This window comes from Natrix helvetica (assembly GCF_964273705.1).
Source record: "Natrix helvetica genome assembly, chromosome: 9".
Lineage (NCBI taxonomy): Eukaryota > Metazoa > Chordata > Lepidosauria > Squamata > Natricidae > Natrix > Natrix helvetica.
This window is the reverse complement of record NC_138560.1, coordinates 4,879,112-4,898,443: the sequence shown is the minus strand read 5'-3', so window position 1 is coordinate 4,898,443 and position 19,332 is coordinate 4,879,112. Positions and strand designations below refer to the sequence as shown.

The 19,332-nt window shown below is 48.4% G+C and overlaps 3 protein-coding genes across 7 annotated transcripts in view; 2 read left to right on the top strand and 1 right to left on the bottom strand.

Moving 5' to 3' along the window:
* Positions 1-13,037, top strand: part of GSK3A (glycogen synthase kinase 3 alpha) — a 22,860-nt gene extending 9,823 nt beyond the window's left edge. For both annotated transcript variants that reach the window (XM_081961746.1, XM_081961747.1), the window contains exons 5-11: positions 4,536-4,666; positions 6,316-6,422; positions 7,475-7,572; positions 7,982-8,077; positions 8,850-9,036; positions 10,972-11,073; positions 11,713-13,037. In XM_081961746.1, the coding sequence (XP_081817872.1) occupies positions 4,536-4,666; positions 6,316-6,422; positions 7,475-7,572; positions 7,982-8,077; positions 8,850-9,036; positions 10,972-11,073; positions 11,713-11,789 (798 nt within the window). In that variant the 3' untranslated portion in view covers positions 11,790-13,037. The remainder of the gene's footprint in view (positions 1-4,535; positions 4,667-6,315; positions 6,423-7,474; positions 7,573-7,981; positions 8,078-8,849; positions 9,037-10,971; positions 11,074-11,712) is intronic.
* Positions 1-19,332, top strand: part of DEDD2 (death effector domain containing 2) — a 39,809-nt gene that overhangs the window by 8,549 nt on the left and 11,928 nt on the right. The window contains exon 1 of one of the 2 annotated variants that reach the window (XM_081961749.1): positions 19,164-19,293. The exons of the other annotated variant lie outside the window; for it this stretch is intronic. The gene's annotated coding sequence lies outside the window, so the exon portion shown is untranslated. Of the gene's footprint in view, positions 1-19,163; positions 19,294-19,332 lie in introns of those variants that run through there. 2 annotated transcript variants of the gene reach the window in all.
* Positions 12,813-19,332, bottom strand: LOC309396558 (zinc finger protein 574-like). Of its 3 annotated transcripts, none has more exons than XM_081961744.1 (2): positions 19,203-19,332; positions 12,813-18,099 (listed from the first exon to the last, which is right to left on the bottom strand). In XM_081961744.1, the coding sequence occupies exon 2, from the start codon at positions 18,086-18,088 to the stop codon at positions 15,512-15,514; it is 2,577 nt and encodes an 858-aa protein (XP_081817870.1). In that variant the 5' UTR covers positions 18,089-18,099; positions 19,203-19,332; the 3' UTR covers positions 12,813-15,511. The 3 variants fall into 3 exon arrangements, with proteins under 3 accessions (XP_081817870.1, XP_081817869.1, XP_081817871.1); XM_081961743.1 differs by lacking the exon at positions 19,203-19,332 and adding an exon at positions 18,803-18,977; XM_081961745.1 differs by lacking the exon at positions 19,203-19,332 and adding an exon at positions 18,825-18,950.

Sequence of the window (19,332 nt, the reverse complement as noted above, 5' to 3'; positions counted from 1 at the left end):
GGTTGTCTTCATCTCCCCCTACCTTTGCATTAGTCAGGGAAAGACAGTCCTCTTCGGACTGCAGTGCCAAGACAGACACTGGGAAACTGTAGTTCTCCCGTTGTTGCCTGGCATCCCTCACCGTTAGCCTGGGAGTTGATCTCCAGCTACCTCTGAAGTGGCATCAGAGTTCTTCTTGTTTAAACCCCTCTCTGCCTACCGGCAGCTCTTTGCCTCCTTTTTTTTTTTACCTTTCGAGTGACTGGGTGGATTGCTATTTGATTTAAAGATCTCCTTATTCTTTCTACACCTGTACAATGCTGCATGGGACTGTACCAAGAAAACCTCCCCATTCCCAAGAAAACCCAGCTGAGCATTATTGAACTGAGAATAGCAGCTTTCCAGGGGCTCTGGTTGAGGTCTTTTCCCACCACCTCTGACCTGAGCTCTTTTTCACCAGAAAAGCTGGGAGGAGACTTTCCTTACACAAAGCCTTTAAAAAAAACAAAACACCAACCCCTTCCCCCTCCCCTCCCCTCTTCATCACTTAAATAGCTTTGCATTTTTTTTAATCACGAGTTTAAATACCTTAGTCCAGGGGTGTCCAAACTTGGCAACTTTAAGACTTGTGGACTTCAACTCCCAGAATTCCCCAGCCAGCATGGCTGGCTGGGGAATTCTGGGAGTTGAAGTCCACAAGTCTTAAAGTTGCCAAGTTTGGACACCCCTGCCTTAGTCTTTTTAAATAACCTGGGCCTTTTTCGAACCACCTTTCCATCAAATGCAATGCTTTTGGGGTGCTGCGTTTTTTTTTTTTAACAATTCTGTTCTTTTATTTTTAATTCTTGATCCTTTTATCCGAAAAGTGGATCGGATTTGATTTGTCCTTCTCTTCAAGTGGCAAGGCGTAAAGATGGAATGGCATTTTGCAATGGCATTAGCAGCTATTAGGTTCTTACTTATAGGGAGTCCAAAGGCAAAGATCGGTTTGCCCTTGTGGCTATCTACTGTAGCTATCATCACCCTATCCTTATATCCGTCCATCCATCTCTCTATCTATCTAAGGGTGGCTCAGGGGCTAAGACGCTGAGCTTGTCAATCAGAAAGGTCGGCAGTTTGGCGGTTCAAATCCCTAGCGCCGCGTAACGGAGTGAGCTCCCGTGACTTGTCCCAGCTTTTGCCAACCTAGCAGTTCGAAAGCATGTAAAAAATGCAAGTAGAAAAATAGGAACCACCTTTGGTGGGAAGGGGACAGCGTTCCGTGCGCCTTTAGTATTGAGTCATGCCGGCCACATGATCATGGAGATGTCTTCGGACAGTGCTTGGCTTTTTGGCTTTGAAACAGAGATATGTTGGGAACAACAAGCATATGTGTGCGCGGGGAACCTTTATCTATCTATTTTCCTTATCTAACTATCTTCATTATTATTATCTATGTATCTCCCGCCTTTATTATTTTTACAAATAAAGGCAGCAAACCCATCTAATCCTCCTCCTATTTTTCCCACAAGAAGAGTCCTGTGAGGTGCGTTGGATTGAGAGGGAATGACTGGTCCAAATTCATCCCACTGGCTTTCATGGATATGGAGGAACTGGGATTTCCCATCTCCCGGTTTTTAGCCTTGGTGCCTTAACCACTAGAGCGAACTGGCTCTATTTATCTATTTGTTTGGTTGATATTGTGATTTCTTTCAAACCTTTGGGGAGACCAGTCCTCTCAAAGTGGCTTTTAAGCAATCCAAAAGATTGCAGACAAATATAAGTTGATCTTTTTAAGGAGAACTTCTGGAATCGCTCCCTGGTGCAAATGGTGGGGACAGCCCTATGCGGCCCAGTGAGCAGACTTCAGGGACAAACTTTGCATGTCTCCCTCCCTACCCAGGGATGCTTCCCTCGGGGCAGGTGGTAATGAATGAAGGGCAAAGGATGACTCATAATTTGGATGCCATCATGATCCCCATCTGGCTGATGTGGGTGGTGACTGCAGATTGCCTCAGGCCAAGCAAAAAGAAATGGATTTCACCATTAAGAAAACTTACTTGCATTATTTTGTGGGTTTTTTTAAAAAAAAGCCTCCTCATTTTCTCTTTTTAATAATGTATTTAAAAAGCACTAAAATCAAGTGATATTCACATTCCCGATCGCACAATGCAATAGTAAAATCTGCAGCCCACGATCATTGTGTGAATACCGGAATGGGGCTATTTGCCTGCCCTTCTCTTCCTTTTATTTTTTCTTCTTCTCCCCACATTCTTCATCCTCTCTGGTTTCTCTTTCTTCTCCTTCTCTAACTCCCTTTAGGAGTTCAGGAATTCTCAAAACATCTCCAGTTATTCTGGACAGGTGATTGCTTCTGTCTGCCTCTTGCTTAGATTTTCTGTCCACTTAACTAGCATTGGTTTAACAGACAGAATGCTAAAAGCAGTGGGGGGGAGGGAGGAATCCCCTTTTCTTTATCCACCCAACCCATTCTCCACCGGCATGGCATTCTCCATGTGGTAAGCTATTGCAAAAACGGAAGACGGTGAGCATAGATTCGGGAAGATATGATATCATCATAGTGATGGGATCTACCAGCATTGATGGGCAAGCTTCCTGATTATCATTGTTTTGCAGAAATACCCTGTTTCCCCTAAAATAAAACCTCCCCAGATAATAAGCCCAATTGGGCTTTTGAGCGTATGCGCTAAAATACGCCTTCCCAAGAAAATAAGCCCTCCCCGAAAATGTTTCAACACATCCGCAGCCTCTTCCTGCCATTTCATCTTGTTGCTTGCCGCATAAACAACACGAGGTGAGAAGGTGAGGCCAGAGGGGGGGGCGGAAAGGGAGGGGGGAACATGCCCCTTGCACCCCACACGCCCTTACCTAACGGCCGCTCCTGCAACCCCAGGCACCACGCCTCTTCTGTCACGCTAATTGCCGCCACAAAAAAGCGGCAGGCTCAGCGACGCAAACACGGCAGCCGCCATGAGGTGACCACACACACCGCCTCCTGCAGCTCAAAAATAATAAGATCCCACTCTCCGCCCCCAAAATAAGGCCAAGCGCTTATTTCGGAGGTCAAAAAATAGACCCTGTCTTATTTTCAGGGAAACACGGTAGTATCCGTAGTCTCTGCTTAACGAATGTTTGAAGTTACGGCGGACTTCAAAATAACTTACGGCGTGTCCTCGAACTTGCTGCATCCCGCCCTCCCCACCCCCGTGGTCATGTGATTGCATTTTGGGAACTTGGCTCATATTTACGACCGGCTACAGCGTCCTGCAGTCATGTGGCCATGATTTGTGACACATCCCCCCCCCTCTCTGTTTTTTCCTGGCAGGAAAGAGCAAAAAATAAATAAATCCATCTGATATATTTGATTTGCTTAATTTCCCCGTGGTTTGCTTACCAATTGGGTGAGTCACCGTGTGACTCACGTCACGACCTTCCTGAAAATGGTCTTAAAATTAGGTTGTAGGTCGTAAGGTGAGTCACACCGTCAAATCACTTGGAGCCTCAACTTTATGGCTGCAATACTTTCAACTCAAATTCCAGGCTTCATTTGTGGTTGTAAGTTGAGGACTAGCTGTAGATCAGATGGTAGGGGACAAATGATCGTGATGATGAGGTTATCTCATTTAAATTCTGAAAGTATCTGCTCTGATGCAACACGGTCATTCCGTTCTGGTAATCTGAAGATAGGTTAGGTAAGGCTAACACCTTCCAGATATGCTGAGCTGAATCTCCTAGACAATAAGGAAATTGATGTCATCGGAGTGAGGAATGTACTTCAGAAAAATCACATGTCATTGCATTATCCCTAAGAAGAGTAGGTAGACGGATACCATATTATTCTTTATGTTTGCTGTATCAGAATTAGAGGATGACCTTAGTATTAAGAAAGTAGGTATTTATAGCCAGTTTTTGCTTTTAAGATATAGCGTTACATTTTTATCCCACTTTAAAATATGTATTTTGGCCAACTCGAAGCAGCAAAACTTATCTAGGCACCCATTCCATCTATTTTCACTACAGCAATTGAGGATTGATATTTGGGGGGAAATAGAAGGAGTATTAGGTGTGTTCACCCTCTGAAGTAATAAAGGTGAGATAAAAATTGAATAATAAATAGACAACATCCCTGTGAGGCAGGCTTGGGGAGAGGAACTGACTGAAAGTCACCCAGCTGGCTTTTGTGCCTAAGGTGAGACTAGAACTCACAATCTCAGGGTAATGGCCCTAAAGTCAGTTAGCTGGCTTTCATGTCTTAAGGCAGGACTAGAACTCACAATCTCCTGGTAATTGGCCTAAAGTCATTGAGCTGGCTTTCATGTCTTAAGGCAGGACTAGAACTCACAGGTTCCTGGTGATTGGTGTAAAGTCACTGAGCTGGCTTTCATGCCTAAGGTGGGACTAGAACTCACAGGCTCCTGGTGATTGGCATGAAGTCAGTTAGCTGGCTTTCATGCCTAAAGCAGGACTAGAACTCACAGGCTCCTATTTTCTAGGCCAGTGATCTAAAGTATACCAAACTGACACTCGTTAATGGCCGCTGCCCTTCCTCCATTCAGGTATACATGTATCAGTTATTCCGCAGCCTCGCTTACATCCATTCTCAAGGCGTGTGTCATCGAGACATCAAACCTCAGAATCTGTTGGTGGATCCCGATACAGCCGTACTGAAGCTTTGCGACTTCGGCAGGTAAGAGGAAGCAGGCGACATCAGCCTCTTAACCAGAGGAAGTGGGGTTTGTCTATAGACCTTGTGGCTCTACAGCCACAAGTAAGAATAGAAGACAATAGAATTCTTTCATTGGCCAAGTGTGAACAAGGAATGTGTTCTCCGGTCCTTAAGCTCCCAGTGTACCTACAAGCAACAAGTGTTTACAATCCTGATCGTAATCCTCAAATACAATCCTCAAAGTCAGCTTGTTCTCAGGAAGTTGAAATCTTACCCTAAAGATTGGTGCGCTCTTTGTCTTATGTGCAAACTCAACTTCTCTGTGGCCCGTGCCTTTTTTCCGGCAACTTTTGCGTTGCGCCTGGTTCCTTAAAAAGGCTTTCCTTTCTAGCACAATTACTCTTTCAGAGTTACTACACATGGTTGGTCAGCGGTCTTGACTGACCCTTTCTCTCTCTGCCCCCCACCCCCAATGTGCTCAGAGTGTTGGTCATTCTGTAACCTGGTTTAGCTGTTAAGGATATTTTTTTTGTTGTCGTTGCTGGCATGGTTTTATCGGTCACCTTGCAAAACTTCTCCCAGGAGGAATTTATGAGCCACGTCCTGTAAATAAATGTTACAGATCTTACCCTTTTTTCCGAGATATTTGGGACAGCACAGTTGGATTCCTCCCCCACCCCCTTTGCTGCCATTTTCCCCTTCTCACAACTCTGTGAGAAGGTTGTGAGAGGGAGCAACAGGTTTGAGCTTCAAGATTAAGAAGGATTTGGATCCACATCTTCCTGCTGCAAATCTAGGGCTATAAGCCCTAATTTTAATGCTTTTTTAAAAATGGATTTTTAATCAAAAGAAGGACACGGGGTGATACGATAGCAGTGTTTGATATCTGAGGGGCTGCCACAAGGAAGAGGGAGTCAAGCTATACTCCAAAGCACCAGAAGGCAGGAAAAGAAGCAATGGGTGGAAACTAATCAAGGAGAGAAGCAGCCTAGCACTGAGGAGGAATTTCCTGACAGTCAGAACAATTAATCAGTGGAACGACTTGCCTCTAGAAGTTATGGATGCTCCAACACTGGAAGTTTTGAAGAAGAGATTGGACAACCATTTGTCTGAAATGGTATAGGGTCTCCTGCTTGAGCAGGGGGCTGGACTAGAAGACCTCCAAGGTCCCTTCCAACCCTGCTGTTCTGTTAAACGGGGGAGCAGGTATGCTTTTCTGGGCTCAGATCTCTCTCTGGCTTCTGAATGATGGGCAGAGGGTAAACGGCAGCCCCCAAAACTGGGTTGCAACCAGGACAAAACCCATCCTTGTATTTATTTTATTTAGATAGAACAGGGGTCCCCAAACGTGACAACTTTAAGACTTGTGGACGTCAGCTCCCAGAATTCTCCAGCCAGAGTTGGCTGGAGAATTCTGGGAGTTGAAGTCCACAAGTCTTAAAAGTTGCCAAGTTTGAAGACCTCTGAGATAGAACTTTTCGGTAGATTTATTGTAATTTATAGTATTGTTCTTAAATTGTGCATTGAACCGTTTTCATTTTTTGTTAGATAATAAACACAGTCAACAAATGTTGGGGGTCTCGAGGATGGGGTCATAAGGGGGCCTCTCATTTCAATAGCATTCCCGTTCTCTGGAGATCTCCATCAACTGTTCCCTCTTTTTTTCCCAGTGCAAAGCAGCTGGTGCGAGGCGAACCCAATGTTTCCTACATCTGTTCTCGCTATTACCGTGCGCCTGAGCTCATTTTTGGAGCCACTGATTATACTTCAAACATAGGTGAGAATGACCTGGCCGTCCGTTGAGAGCTCTTATAACGTTTTCCTGCTCAGACCAAGTGAATTTCCTTCCGTAGATGTTGGTTGCTTCCGGGAGCAAACTCTGGGTGTGAATTGCAAAAAAGGATGATGGCTTGAACAGTTTTGTGTTGACTTTCCCCGAAACCTCCAAGTGTCGAGTTACAACTTCCGGAAATGCTTTAGCTGGGGAATGCTGACAGTTGTAGTCTGCCTGGGAATGGGTTGCATTATGGATTATGCTATAGCTCTGTCTATGGCTGCATCATAGGAAAAGAGACCTCTACAGGTAGTCCTCGACTTACGACCATTCATTTAGCAACCGTACGAAGTTATGACGATGCAGTATCCACATTGTCAGAACTTGGATATTCAAGCACCTGGCATGCTTGCAGCATCCTCCTGTGACTACCATTTGGGACCTTGCAAACAAAGTTGAATTGGGGAAACCAAATTCACTTAACTGTGGGGAAAGTGATAACATGGGGTGCGACTCGTTTAACGACCACATCGCTTAGCAATGGAAGTTCTGGCCCCCAATTATAGTTGTACCTCGGGGGGCTATTTGTAATTGTCAGGTGAGGATTGGAAGCGCCTTCCTGATCTTTCTAGCCAGCATATTGATTCCTGTTGCTGTGTATTTCTGTGTTGATTGAGAAGCATTTTCTCCAGCCTTTAACTGGGTTTGCAACCGAGATCTTTTGCCTGTCCAGAAAACCAGGGAGCTAAGGAGGGTGATTTCAGAAAGCAAGAGGAAGCAGCTCTCTATAGCAGTGGTTCTCAACCTGTGGGTCGGGACCCCTTTGGGGGTCGAACGACCCTTTCACAGGAGTCGCCTAAGACCATCGGAAAACATATATTTTCGATGGTCTTAGGAACCGAGACACCAATTTTATGGTTGGGGGTCACCACGACATGAGGAACTATATTAAAGGGTTGCGGCATCGGGAAGGTTGAGAACCACTGCTCTATAGCAAGCAATGGGGCATGGCTTCTCTCCGCATGGGGCTGACGGTACCCCCTTTTCTCCCATAGATATCTGGTCTGCTGGCTGTGTGCTGGCCGAGCTGCTCCTGGGGCAGCCCATCTTTCCCGGGGATAGTGGAGTGGATCAGCTAGTGGAGATCATCAAGGTAACTTTTTAACTTTCTTTTTTCCCCACCTGCCCTGTAGAGTGCTACAACCAGGGGTGAAATCAAGTTACCTTCGCTACCAGTTCGCAAATGTGACCACACGCCACCTCCACGCATGCATGGGATCTTCCACGCATGCACAGAGCGTCAAAAATGGCGTCCCGGTGATGACATCCCGGTGGGTGGGCGGAGCCTCCCGCTGCAACCACTACCGGTTTGCCCAAACCGGATAGAACCGGCTGAATTGACCCCACTGGCTACAACCGATTTTCAGTCCTGCAATTAACCAAAGTAGAATCGGGGGAGTCAGCCTGATGGGCTTGAGCGACTGGGATTTTTGTCTTCTTGATCGAAGGACTTTTCGAGACTTGCCGTGGTTTGAGCGTTCTCCTCCCCTTCCCTTCTGCAGGTGTTGGGAACCCCGACGCGAGAACAGATACGAGAGATGAACCCCAACTACACAGAGTTTAAGTTCCCCCAGATCAAAGCACATCCATGGATAAAGGTAAGGGGGGGGAGGGGGCAGCGAGATTGTGGAGAGAGAGGATGAAACACGATGTCCGATTTCGTGCTATCGCCCACGCAGAGGCCGTGCGCTAAATAAATAAATAAAATAACAGGGCTCAGATTTGTTTTTTGTTTTTTAAAAAACCACCTAGAACATAAATTGGTGCAGTGGTGGAATCTTCTATATATCGAGGGTCCCTCAACCCCCCAGTCCGTGGCCCACTGGGAATCTGGCTGTGCAAGCGATCAAAGCGTCATCTGCGCATGCGCGAGTTGTAGGTAGCGTGCGAAACCACGCCTTCCCCTGGTCCGTGGACTGTTTTTTCCCCTGTGGAAGAGGTCCCTGGTACCCAAAGGATTGGGGAGGGTGGCTGCCGCTGTTTTATATCACTCCAAATCAAATCAAATCAACTTTTATTTATAAACCGCGCCCTTTCCTAAACAGGACTCGGGGCGGTGTACAGTCATTATTAAAAACCATATACATATCAAAATAGAATACATCTACATAAACATGGGACGGAGGAGGTAGAAAATATACTGTACTATATTTAATTAAAATACAAATAAAATTAAAATTCCCTTAAAAATTCCACGATAAAATGTTTGCCAGGAGGCACTCCACCAATCATCTCCAGCATGGAGCGCCTCCATTGGATGAACTTTGATTCCTGGAGAACCTAACAGTGTTGGGCTTAAGGGAGGGTTTCAAGAGGCCGGGAACATCTGGTTTGGGCGTGACCGTGTCTTCTTGCTCTTCCCCGCTGCAGGTGTTTAAGCCCCGCACGCCGCTGGAGGCCATCTCTCTGTGCAGTCGCCTGCTTGAGTACACCCCAGCCACTCGCCTCTCCCCCCTGGAGGCCTGTGCCAACAGTTTCTTTGACGAGCTGCGTGAGCCCAACGCTCGGTTGGCCAACGGCCGTGACTTGCCCCCGCTGTTCAACTTCAGCCCTGTGGGTAAGTGGCTGGCATTGAATCAGTCGGACACAACTGGGAAGGATTTTTTGTTGGTTTGTTAAAAATAAATCCAAGGGGATTTCAGGCACAATAGTTCCCCAAATGCGGAGGGGGGGGGAGGAGGAGAAGAGGATCATCAGGGAAGCAGGACTGAACACCCCCCCCACCCCAAAAAAATGCTGAACAATTCAAGGAAGCCCAGGTGCTCGTTATGGAAAACGTACTGTGAATAATTTTTGGAGTGTGCTTTGATTGAACCAGGCATTAATTAAATCCACTGCTGCTCGATACTGCATTGGGGACTGCCTTTCTCCCAATAATTTATTTAATTAATTTATATCCTGCTTTTTTTGCAAATAACTCAAGGGGGCGAACGTATACAACATACTTTCCTCCTCCTGTTTTCCCCAAAAGGAAAACGCTGTGAGGTGAATTGGGCTGAGAGATCCCCCCCCCAAATCACTTAGCCAGTTTTCAGGACTAGAAGTCCTGGTCTCCTGGTGATAGGCCCCAAGGTCACCCAGCTGGCTTTCATGCCCACGGTGGCAGGACTAGAACTCACTGTCTCCTGGTGATAGGCCCAAGGTGACCCAGGTGGCTTTCATGGCTAAGGCGTGAACTAGAACTCATTGTCTCCCACTTTCTAACCTGGTACCTTATCCGCTAGACCAGTGGTTCTCAACCTTCCCAATGCCGCGACCCTTTAATACAGTTCCTCATGTGGTGGTGACCCCCAACCATAAAATTGGTGTCTCGGTTCCTGAGACCATTGAAAATAGGTGTTTTCCGATGGACTTAGGCGACCCCTGGGAAAGGGTCGTTCGACCCACCCCCCAAAGGGGTCCCGACCCACAGGTTGAGAACCACTGCACCAGACCAAACTGACTTTCATTTATATTGTGGCTTTAGATTTTATTCTACCACCCCGTTCTACCTTCTGCCGCTTCCTATTCCCTGTATTTGAAGGAATGATTATGGAGAGAATTAATTTGATTTGGTTTCCCTCTATTACCAAAGGTCAGATTGAGTGTCCCGGGAAGGGTTGCAGCCTCAGTGAAGTAGAACTGGGAAGGGAATAAATTACTGCAGCCTGAAATGCTCTTTTTTTTTTAACAACGTAGCTCCTTTCGGTTTGGCACACTTGGCAAAGTTGAAGCTGTTGCCCGTGTAACAGTTTAACAGGAGAAAAATGCCCTTGATGGTATCATGTGGCCTGCAGCCTTTCGCTTCAGGCTGGTCCCACGCTCCAGATACCATCTTTTGAAAGGTTAAATTGCAGCTTGAACGATCTTAAAACCATTTTCTGTTTCGCGTTGTCATTGAATAATTGCTGGAAGTTTTTAAGATGTTGGATAACCATTTGCCTGAAGTGGTGTAGGGCAGGGGTGTCCAAACTTGGGAACTTTAAGACTTGTGGACTTCAACTCCCAGAATTCCCCAGCCAGCATGGCTGGCTGGGGAATTCCGGGAGTTGACGTCCACAAGTCTTAAAGTTCCCAAGTTTGGACACCCCTGGTGTAGGGTTTCCTGCCTAAGCTGGTGGATTAGAAGACCTCAACTCTGTTATTCTATTCTATTCTATTCATTCTCACTCTATTCCTATTCTATTTTTATTTCTCTTCTAGTCATTCCGATATTCTATCCTATCCCATTCTATTCTAAACTGAAGCTTTGTAGTGTTGGGGGATTAAAAGCCCTTTTTAAACTATCACTGGTGAAGAGCTTGAGTTTCATTTTTTAAAAAAAGTTGGGTCTTCTTTTATGCTTGGTGGCATGGGTCCTTGGGTCAAAAATAAGTCAGGTGGAGCTCTCAACCTTTGTAGGTTAGCAGCTCCTCAGGCATGTTGAGGAGCCTGTAGAAATGCGGGAATTCTCCGCAGATGAGTTATGGGAAGCTTCACCCTCTCTCTCTCTCTCTCTCTCTTTTCTTTACAGAGCTCTCCATCCAGCCAGGGTTGAATTCCAACCTCATTCCACCGCACATCCGGTCCCAGGCGACCCCAGTTGGGTCTGTGTCAGGCTCTGGAACCTCGCACAGTGAGTGCTTTCTCATTCGTGGCGCTTCCCTTGAATTTTGAGGAGGAACTGTCCCACGAGGGGGTTATTTGTGCATGGGGTGCCACAGCAATAGCACTTAAGAGACCTGGGGGCGCAGTGGTTGGAACGCAGTCTTGCGGAATAATTCTGCATTCCACAGCCAGGAGTTCGATCCCGAGTGGCTCAATTTTGACTCGGCCTTCTATCCTTCCCTGGTCGGTAAAATGAGGACCCAGATTATTAAGGGCAAGAGGCTGACTCTGTAAACCACTCAGAGGGGGCTGTAAAAGCACTATGAAGCGATACATAAATCTACACACTATTGCTATATTTATATACAGCTGAGTAGTGCTTTACATGTAGTTTCTGGGCAGTTTACAATGTCAGCCTATTGGCCAAAACAATCTGGGTTCTCGATTTACCGACCTCAGAAGGATGGATGGCTGAGTCAACCTTGAACCCCGTCAAGATCGAACTCTAGGCTGTGGGCAGAGTTGGCCTGCAATATTGCAGTTCAGCCACTGCTGCCAGGGCTCCTTAACAATAACGAGACTAACAACTCGGCTTCTTTGGAAAAGGAAAGTCCAGCATGGCTTCACACTGAGTGGTTCCTCTCTCTCTCTCTCTCTCTCTCTCCAGGTGAGGGAAGAATGAACACTGACAGGAGCCAGGTCACACCAGGAGATGGCGCAGGACCCATTGCCAATACGTCCTGAGGGGTCGCTGGGCCCGGGGGGCAGGTCCCCTCCACTACCCCCTACCCCCAGGCCACCCACATGGACTTCTCTGAACTGTGAATGGTGGGGGGAAAGCAACCTTGGCCCGGGGACCAGGTGGAGGGGGAGGCCAATTGGGGATGGGACGGCCACTTGGATGGGAGGGGGGAGGGGATTCCCTCAAAGGTGGTCCTCTTAATGCCTTGGCTCGGGGAGGGGTGGGTGGGGAGAACAGACAAATCCCATGGCTTGAGGGCTCCCTTCTCTGTCCAAACTGGTTCAGGTTGGTGCCTCAGGAGAGGGGTGGAGGGGGGGAAGGACCGGAGAGCTGCTGCCATCTTCCTTTCCTCCTCTCCCTCTCCCTCTGGCTCATCCCAAGTCTGTCCTAATTGAGGTTTTAAGTTGCTCTTGTTTTTAACATCCCCTGGGGAGGGGGGGCAAATGGTTTTATTTCCCAGTCTCATGTCAGTCACGCTTTTCCGAACTCTCCACCTCTTGTATATCCCCTTCACACGGTTAATGGCTCCTTCTCCATCCCAAGACGTGTCTGTCTGTGAAAACCCGGATGCTGTATTTTTAAGCGGGTCTGTTTTTATAGCCCAATAACATTCAGGTTTTTTTTTTGTCCCATTCCAGCGGGGAATCACCCTTCCTTCTCTCCCCCTCCCCTCCCCACCTGCTCCTTTGCTTGCCATGCCTCTGCCCGCGATCTCTTTACCGGGAACAAGAAAGCCCTCTCCCCCTTGCCTTGGATTGTGAGGGGGAGGGGGCATGGCCAACCATTCCTCGCTCCTCCTGCGATCCCCTCAGAGGTAGCACTGGGATTTCTTGCGGTGGGGGGGGGAGGGAAATCCCTGTGGTGTGTGCGCAGTTGTGTGTTTGCGCGTGTCTGGAACAAGCTGGTATTAAGAGCAGGCAGGAAACTAAGCAGAAGCTTGCTCCGAATTCTGTTGCGTCTGCTCCCTAGAGCAGTTTCCCTCCCCGGTGCTGCAATTTCAATTTTGTGGATCTCTTGGGGGGGGGGGGGGGGGCGTAGCATTCTCAAAGGGAATTGGAGAAGGCAAGTTTTAATTTAATGCCTGTTCCCTCCCTGCTGTAAATACATATTTTCCTCATCTAAATCCCTTAAAATGGCTTCCTTTTTTCCATTTTCCCTGTAAATAGATTAATTTTTTTCTTAATGAAATGTTGCAATGATTGACACCCCCCCCTCCCCGCCCAAACCCAGTTTCCCTTTCCATTTGCAAATCATCTAGGATTGACGGTTCCTCCTAGGGAGCCAGGGTGCAGCCTGTGGATAATTTCCCTCACCTTCCTATTTATCCTCATCACTGCCTTCCCTCCTTCCTTCCTTCCTTCCTTCCTTCCTCCCAACATTGTGTGTTAGTTTCTTTCTTAGTTTTTTTTTTGGCTGTGTACAGACATCCGGTTCAATAAATTATTGGCATGAACGGAAGGACTGTCATGAAACTCCTTATTAATGGGGAGAGAATCAAATGAGATAAACAATAATAACAGCAAGAAAGCCCCAGAATTTTTTTTTAAAATCACTGTTGGCGTTTGTTGCCAAATATAGGTAGTCCTCGACTTACAACTGCTTGCTTAGTGACCCTTCAAAGTTACAAGGGCACTGGAAAAAGTGATGTCTGACCATTTCTGACACTGATGACCATTGCAGCATCCCCATGGCCAGGCGATTGACCTTTGGATGCTTGACAACTGATTTCACACTTATGACGGTTGCAGTGTCCCGGGGTCATGTGATCACCTTTTGGGACCTCTCTGACAAGTAATGTTAATGGTGGGAAACCAGATTCACTAAACAATCGTGATACCAATTTAACAACTGCAGTGGTTCACTTAAGAAATCTAGCAAGAGAAGTCGTAAAATGGGGCAAAACTCCTTTCGCAAATGTCTCGCTTAGCAACATAAAAATGTTGGGCTCAGTTGCGGTTGAGGACTATCTGTAGAGATCTGAGAGAGGGAGGAATTGGTTCAGTTGTATAACCACCCCAGCGTCACTATTTAAATCTGAATGTACAGGGTTTTGTTTTTTTGTTTTGTTTTTAAATGAAAATTGGCTCCTTAACGTTGGGAATCAAGGTTTTTCCTGCCCCAAGCATTTGTGGTTGACTCCTTTGGGGTAGATTCTGGGGTCCTAGAGCTATGTATCTACCATGGGCTCCAGCCTCATGTTCCTTTTGAAATGCCATAAATTCTCCTATACAGAATTCAAGGTCACTAAAGGATGCTTATGGCATGTAGATTGGATGGCATAGCTCTACTTTGTTCAATTGTGTATGCAGTCTCTCTTAGCCATCTCAGCTGTCAAGCTTGCTATTGAAGCTACACCCAATTTAAAAAATAGCCTTTAGTATTAGCCGAGAACTTGTGCACTGGATTGTAGCTAGGTGTGCAGAATTAACATGCCCATTATGGCCCCCAACCAGGTAGCATAATTCCTTGGTTAGTTGTTACACTGGAATCTTTTCACTCAACAGTGTCAGCTTTTATCCCTGCTGTTGCTTCCAACATCTGCTTTGGTAGTTAGAGACTGTCTTTGAGTGTTACATTCTAAAAAGATAATATCCTCACATGATAACTGACATGCCTGTTTGCGAACCATTCCAGATTCCGCAAATACTTCCATGTTTTTTTGTCAAGCCAGCCAACATATGGTAGTTGAAAGTTTAGTATGCTGGGTGAACTCGGATTGGGTCACATCAGTCATGTTAAGGTGATGTCCAAATGCAGCAAATACAAAACTACCCAGGGCCATGGACTACCCATTGAAACCATTATTTCCTTTTCCCATTATGCATATTGCAATATTTTGGTCTGGAAAAATCGTCATTAAAATTCTCGAGTTTTAAAACATGCATGTTCACCAGTCATCATATGCCAATCATCTAAAGATGGCACAGAGCTTTTCCAATTTAAAAAAATGGAACTGGCCTTCAGCTAGGAATTACATATTAAAGCAGAAATCCTGTATTTTTACTTGTTGCTCGGTTGGGACAGTTTTAATTAAAACGCGGCTTGTTCTGCTAGGACTGCAGGCATAATAAAACTCTGTCAAACTATCAAAGCACAAAAGTATCCCCCTTCTTTTGCCTTAAGATGTAGCATTATTATTCTATCATAAAATTACAACTTTGTTTGACTTAATAGCGGATAACATTTCCCCCCCCCCCCCCCCCGAAAGCAAGCAAAGGATTCAATAGTCAAAACTATAGGACAGCCTGTCCTATATACTGTATCGAGCCATTCCTTAGAATCTCAGATAATGAAACTGGGAGACCATAATGGAATATAACACATCTCTTTTAATTTACAAGAAGCACCCAGCTGTGATCAAGGTGGCTGGTCCAACTCCAATTCCCAGCACCCCCACCCCCCCAAGACAAAAAAGGAACTGCCCAGAGAAATTCTCAAAATGAGGTCCATAAATTGTAGTTTAGGCCTCCATGCGAAACTAAAACAGCTGATGAGGAACTTTTGGTGCAACGAGAAGCCCTGCTGAAAGATGCACGAAGAGAGGGTGCTCTCCGTTTCCTGCTGACATGTTAAGCCTTCCTGTACAGAAGAGTTAAAGATGATTTAAAATCTCTGCACCAAGGGAAAAGTGTGGAGGCTGCCCTCGCGCCTCCCTTGTAACTCAAAATACAGAAAAAGATGGAAAATCCCCCTCCCTCGCACGGCTTCTACGTTTCTGGGAAATTTACATCTCAAGATAGATCTCTATGGTCTCCATCATGGGGAGAGGCTCTGCGCTCTCAATTATAGCAATGGTCTCCCCAAACTTGGTGCACATAATGGTTTGGGTGGATTGGCCGGAAGCTACAAGAGATTCCGAAGACTGCACAGCATCCTGGCTGTCAGCCAGCGCCGTGTGCGTTTTGCGGTGGCTCCGCAGGTTTGAGACGGTCTTGAAAGTCTTGGAGCAGAGGGGACAAGGGTGTGGGCGCTCCCCGGTGTGGATCCGTCTGTGCTCAGCCAGGTGCATGGACTGCACGAAGGCCTTGCCACACTCTGGACAGCGATAGGGCCGCTCCCCGGTGTGCAGGCGTCGGTGTTCACGAAGGTGGGTGGCCTGTCGGAAAGCTTTGCCACAATCTGGGCAGAGGAACGGGCGTTCCCCTGTGTGTGTGCGCTGGTGCAGCTGCAGCCCCGAGGCTGCCACGAATGTCTTGTTGCAGGTAGGGCACTTGTGAGGGCGCAGGCCAGCGTGGCGCTGTTGATGTCGGCTCAGCCCGCTAGGGGTAGTGAAGGCTTTCCCACAGAGCGGACAGTTGTACGGACGCTGCCCTGAATGAACCAGTTGGTGTAAGGTCAGTTTGGCCAAGGAGCCCATGTACTTGCCGCAAGATGTGCAGATGTATGACTGCTGGGGGTTCCCCTGCTCATTTTGCCCGGCACAGCGGTGCTCCTGCAGCTTGGAGGCCATCACGAAAAGAGCACCACAGTCTGGGCAGCGGTGGGGTTCGTGTCCAGAGTGGCTAAGCCGGTGCAGTTCAAGGAGACGATGGCGTGAAAAGGATTTGTCGCAGTCCGGACAAGAGAAAGGCAAGCGCCCTGTGTGTACCGTTCGATGCAAGGCTAACTGACGGGCTCGGAGAAAGGCAGCGCCGCAGTCGTCGCACGAGTGGGACCCGTCTCCGTTAGGAGCCATGTGCAAAAGGCGATGCTGGCGAAGATTAGAGGACTGAGTGAAGCGCTTGTCGCAGACCTGGCACTGGTAGGGCCGTTCTCCGGTGTGGGTTACGTGATGCCGGGCCAAGTTAGCCTGGGAAACAAACGTCTTGCCACATTCGGAGCACTGGAATGGCCTCTCCCCCGTATGTGTCCGCAGGTGATTCCGTACATGCACCAGCTTCTTGAACTTTTTGCCACACGTGGGACATTTGTGCTTGCGCTCCAGCACATGCACGACTCGCTTATGCCGCACCATCCGGATATGGGTGGAGAACGCCTTTCCACACTGAGGACACAGGAACCCCCCACTGGAGGCCTCGGCCGAGTTCCCCGGCGAAAGGGTGGAAGGGGCCGAGCCATTCACAAGGGCTTCCTCCTCACTGGGCACTTGCTCGGCAGGCTGGCTGGAAGTAGCGTCTCCTCCACCCCCCCGTGCGGCTGGGATCCCACTCTTGCCAGCGTGCGTGCGTCGATGGTAAAGGAATTTGGTCATGTTGCTGAAAGTCTTGCCGCAATGACAACGGTGCAAGGGGTTGGCCGTGTGGTTTTTGCGGTGCATAATTAAGGTCATCTCAGTGGAGAAGCCAAGCCCACAGTCCACACAGAGGTAGAGCGCCTCGCCTTTATGGATGCGCATGTGTTGCTCAAGAGAGGCTGCCTTTTTGAAGATCTTGTTGCAATTCGGACACTCGTACGTGCCATCCACATGCACCCGCTGGTGAGCCAATAACCGCTTGGCTGTTGTGAAGCCACGCTGGCATTCCCCACACAGGAATTCCTCGCTGTTCCCCACATGTTCCTGTTGGTGCTTTTGCAGCGCCTCCATTGTGCCAAAGGCCTGCTTGCACTCAGTACAACAAAAAACTTGAGCAGGAGGAGGCACTGCTATCGCTTCCTCAGAGCCTGGCACTGGGGACATGTAGGGGCTGGACGCCTCCTGGGTTGCCACCTCAGCTGGCTCCCCACTCTCTTTCTCGATTTCAGTAAAATGTTCACCCTGATGCTCCAGCAGTTCCTCTGGTGTTAAGAAAAGGAAGGCACACTCCGAGCATTCGTAAGGATGCATGGGGGGAACTGACTGCGGTGACGTCGGATGTGGTTCCTGCAAGGCTGGGAGGCAAGAGATCTGGGGAGGCTGAGGATTGGATATTTGGGAAAAAGGGGAGGGAGGCGGCTGAGAAGAAGGTAAAATTGATGGAGAAGAGTTTGCTGGAGCCTCCTGTTTCTGGTGTGTCCGGCGGTGAGCTAGCCAGAGGCTCGTAGAAGGAAAAAGTTCATTACATTCATTGCATTGGTAGCGGATCTGTCCAGTGGTGGCTGGGAGAGATGAAGGTCGGGTTGGGACTTCCCTGGGATGCACTTCCTGGTGCGCTAACAGCTCATCAGGTGACCACAAGACGCACCCACATTCCAGGCACTGATAGCGGTTGTCTTGTTGGGATTCTGCATCAGCAACAGTGGCGGCGGCTGCAGTCTCACAGGATTCCCCTAAATGGCTCTGGTGGTGGAGCAGCACCGCTTCCAAAGTGTTGTAGAGAAGTCCGCACTCCGAACACATATACTGGTGCTGGAAAAACACAGAGGGAGCCAACTCCTCTGCCATTATGATTCCACCTGAGGGGAAGGGAGGACAGAGATTGTAGAGAGGAAGAAAGAAACCTTAATAAAAGTGACATTGAAAAAAAAATGTGCCAACCTCCCCCCCACGTCACAGGAACAACACATTAACCCACAAAGGAACGGTATATTCAGCCTAAGAAAATGAATGGGGACAGGATTTGCTAGAAAATGCTATTCCTTGAAGAAAAGGAACGTATTGTAGATTTTAAAAGTTATTTTTTTAAAAAAAGCAAGCGCACTGATGAAGAGGCTACACTGAAATCCCCTCTGCTGGGTGGGAGGTTGAGGAGGAGGAAGGGGGCCATATATGTCAGCCTGAGCTCTTTGCAGAGGGGGAACCACCAAGGAAATTGGAAAGTGGGAGGCAACCATCTGCAGAGAAGGCCAGTTGCAGCACTTCCATGGCCCAAAGACGTTTCCCCCTTAGGCTTCCTTCCCCTAAACCAAGCTCCTTTCTTCCCACCCGTGACAGACTGGAGCTAAGCCATAGTTTGATGTCGACTTGTGGCAACATCGGTGGGGGCGGGGAGGATGCAACACCGCAGGCCTTAAACGTGCAGGTCAAAGGTCAGCCCAGCCTGAGGGGAGAGCCTGACAGGGGCGCGGGCTGGCCGGGCGGAGGGAGCGGTGGCTAGGAAGGGGAAGGCGGCCCCTCGCGAGGGGACGGCTCGGGCTGTGGTGAGGGCGCCGCACTCACCCGGCCCGTGGACCGAACCCACCGCTGCGGCCACCAGCCGACGTTCGCCCGGTCTCTCCCTCTCGCCGCTCCCTCTTCACGCAGGCCCCGCTCGGCCTAGGCTGCACCGCGCCCTCTCATTGCCTGCCCCACAGCCCCGAGAGCGCCAATCAGAGACCTCGATACTAGAGAGGCGGGTCGGCGCGGAGGATTTATGTGACGTCCCAGCCCCTCCTTCAGGGGAGCGAAGCTTGAAGGGCGCCGGCCAATCAGCACCGCAACCTGATGGGCGGGCCTGGCCGCTCTGTAGCTCCGCCCCGTCACGAGGATGAAGACCTGCGCTTCGTTTCCTCCCCGCCCCCCCATCCTCCCTCTTTTGTGTGTCTGGGCATAGAGCCCGCCTCCGCTTGAGGACGCTTACGTAATTAGCGCCGTTTCCTTGACGCCACTTTACATAAACACTGCGTCGCCGTTAGAGCATAAAGACGGCGGGATCGCCTTTTTCGCCTCAGGTCAGTGACTTGCTTTTCAGTTCAGCCCAAATTAGGACG

Coding starts and splice junctions, on each gene's coding strand:
- LOC309396558 (XM_081961744.1), bottom strand. CDS start 18,088: ATGGCAGAGGAGTTGGCTCCCTCTGTGTTTTTCCAGCACCAGTATATG.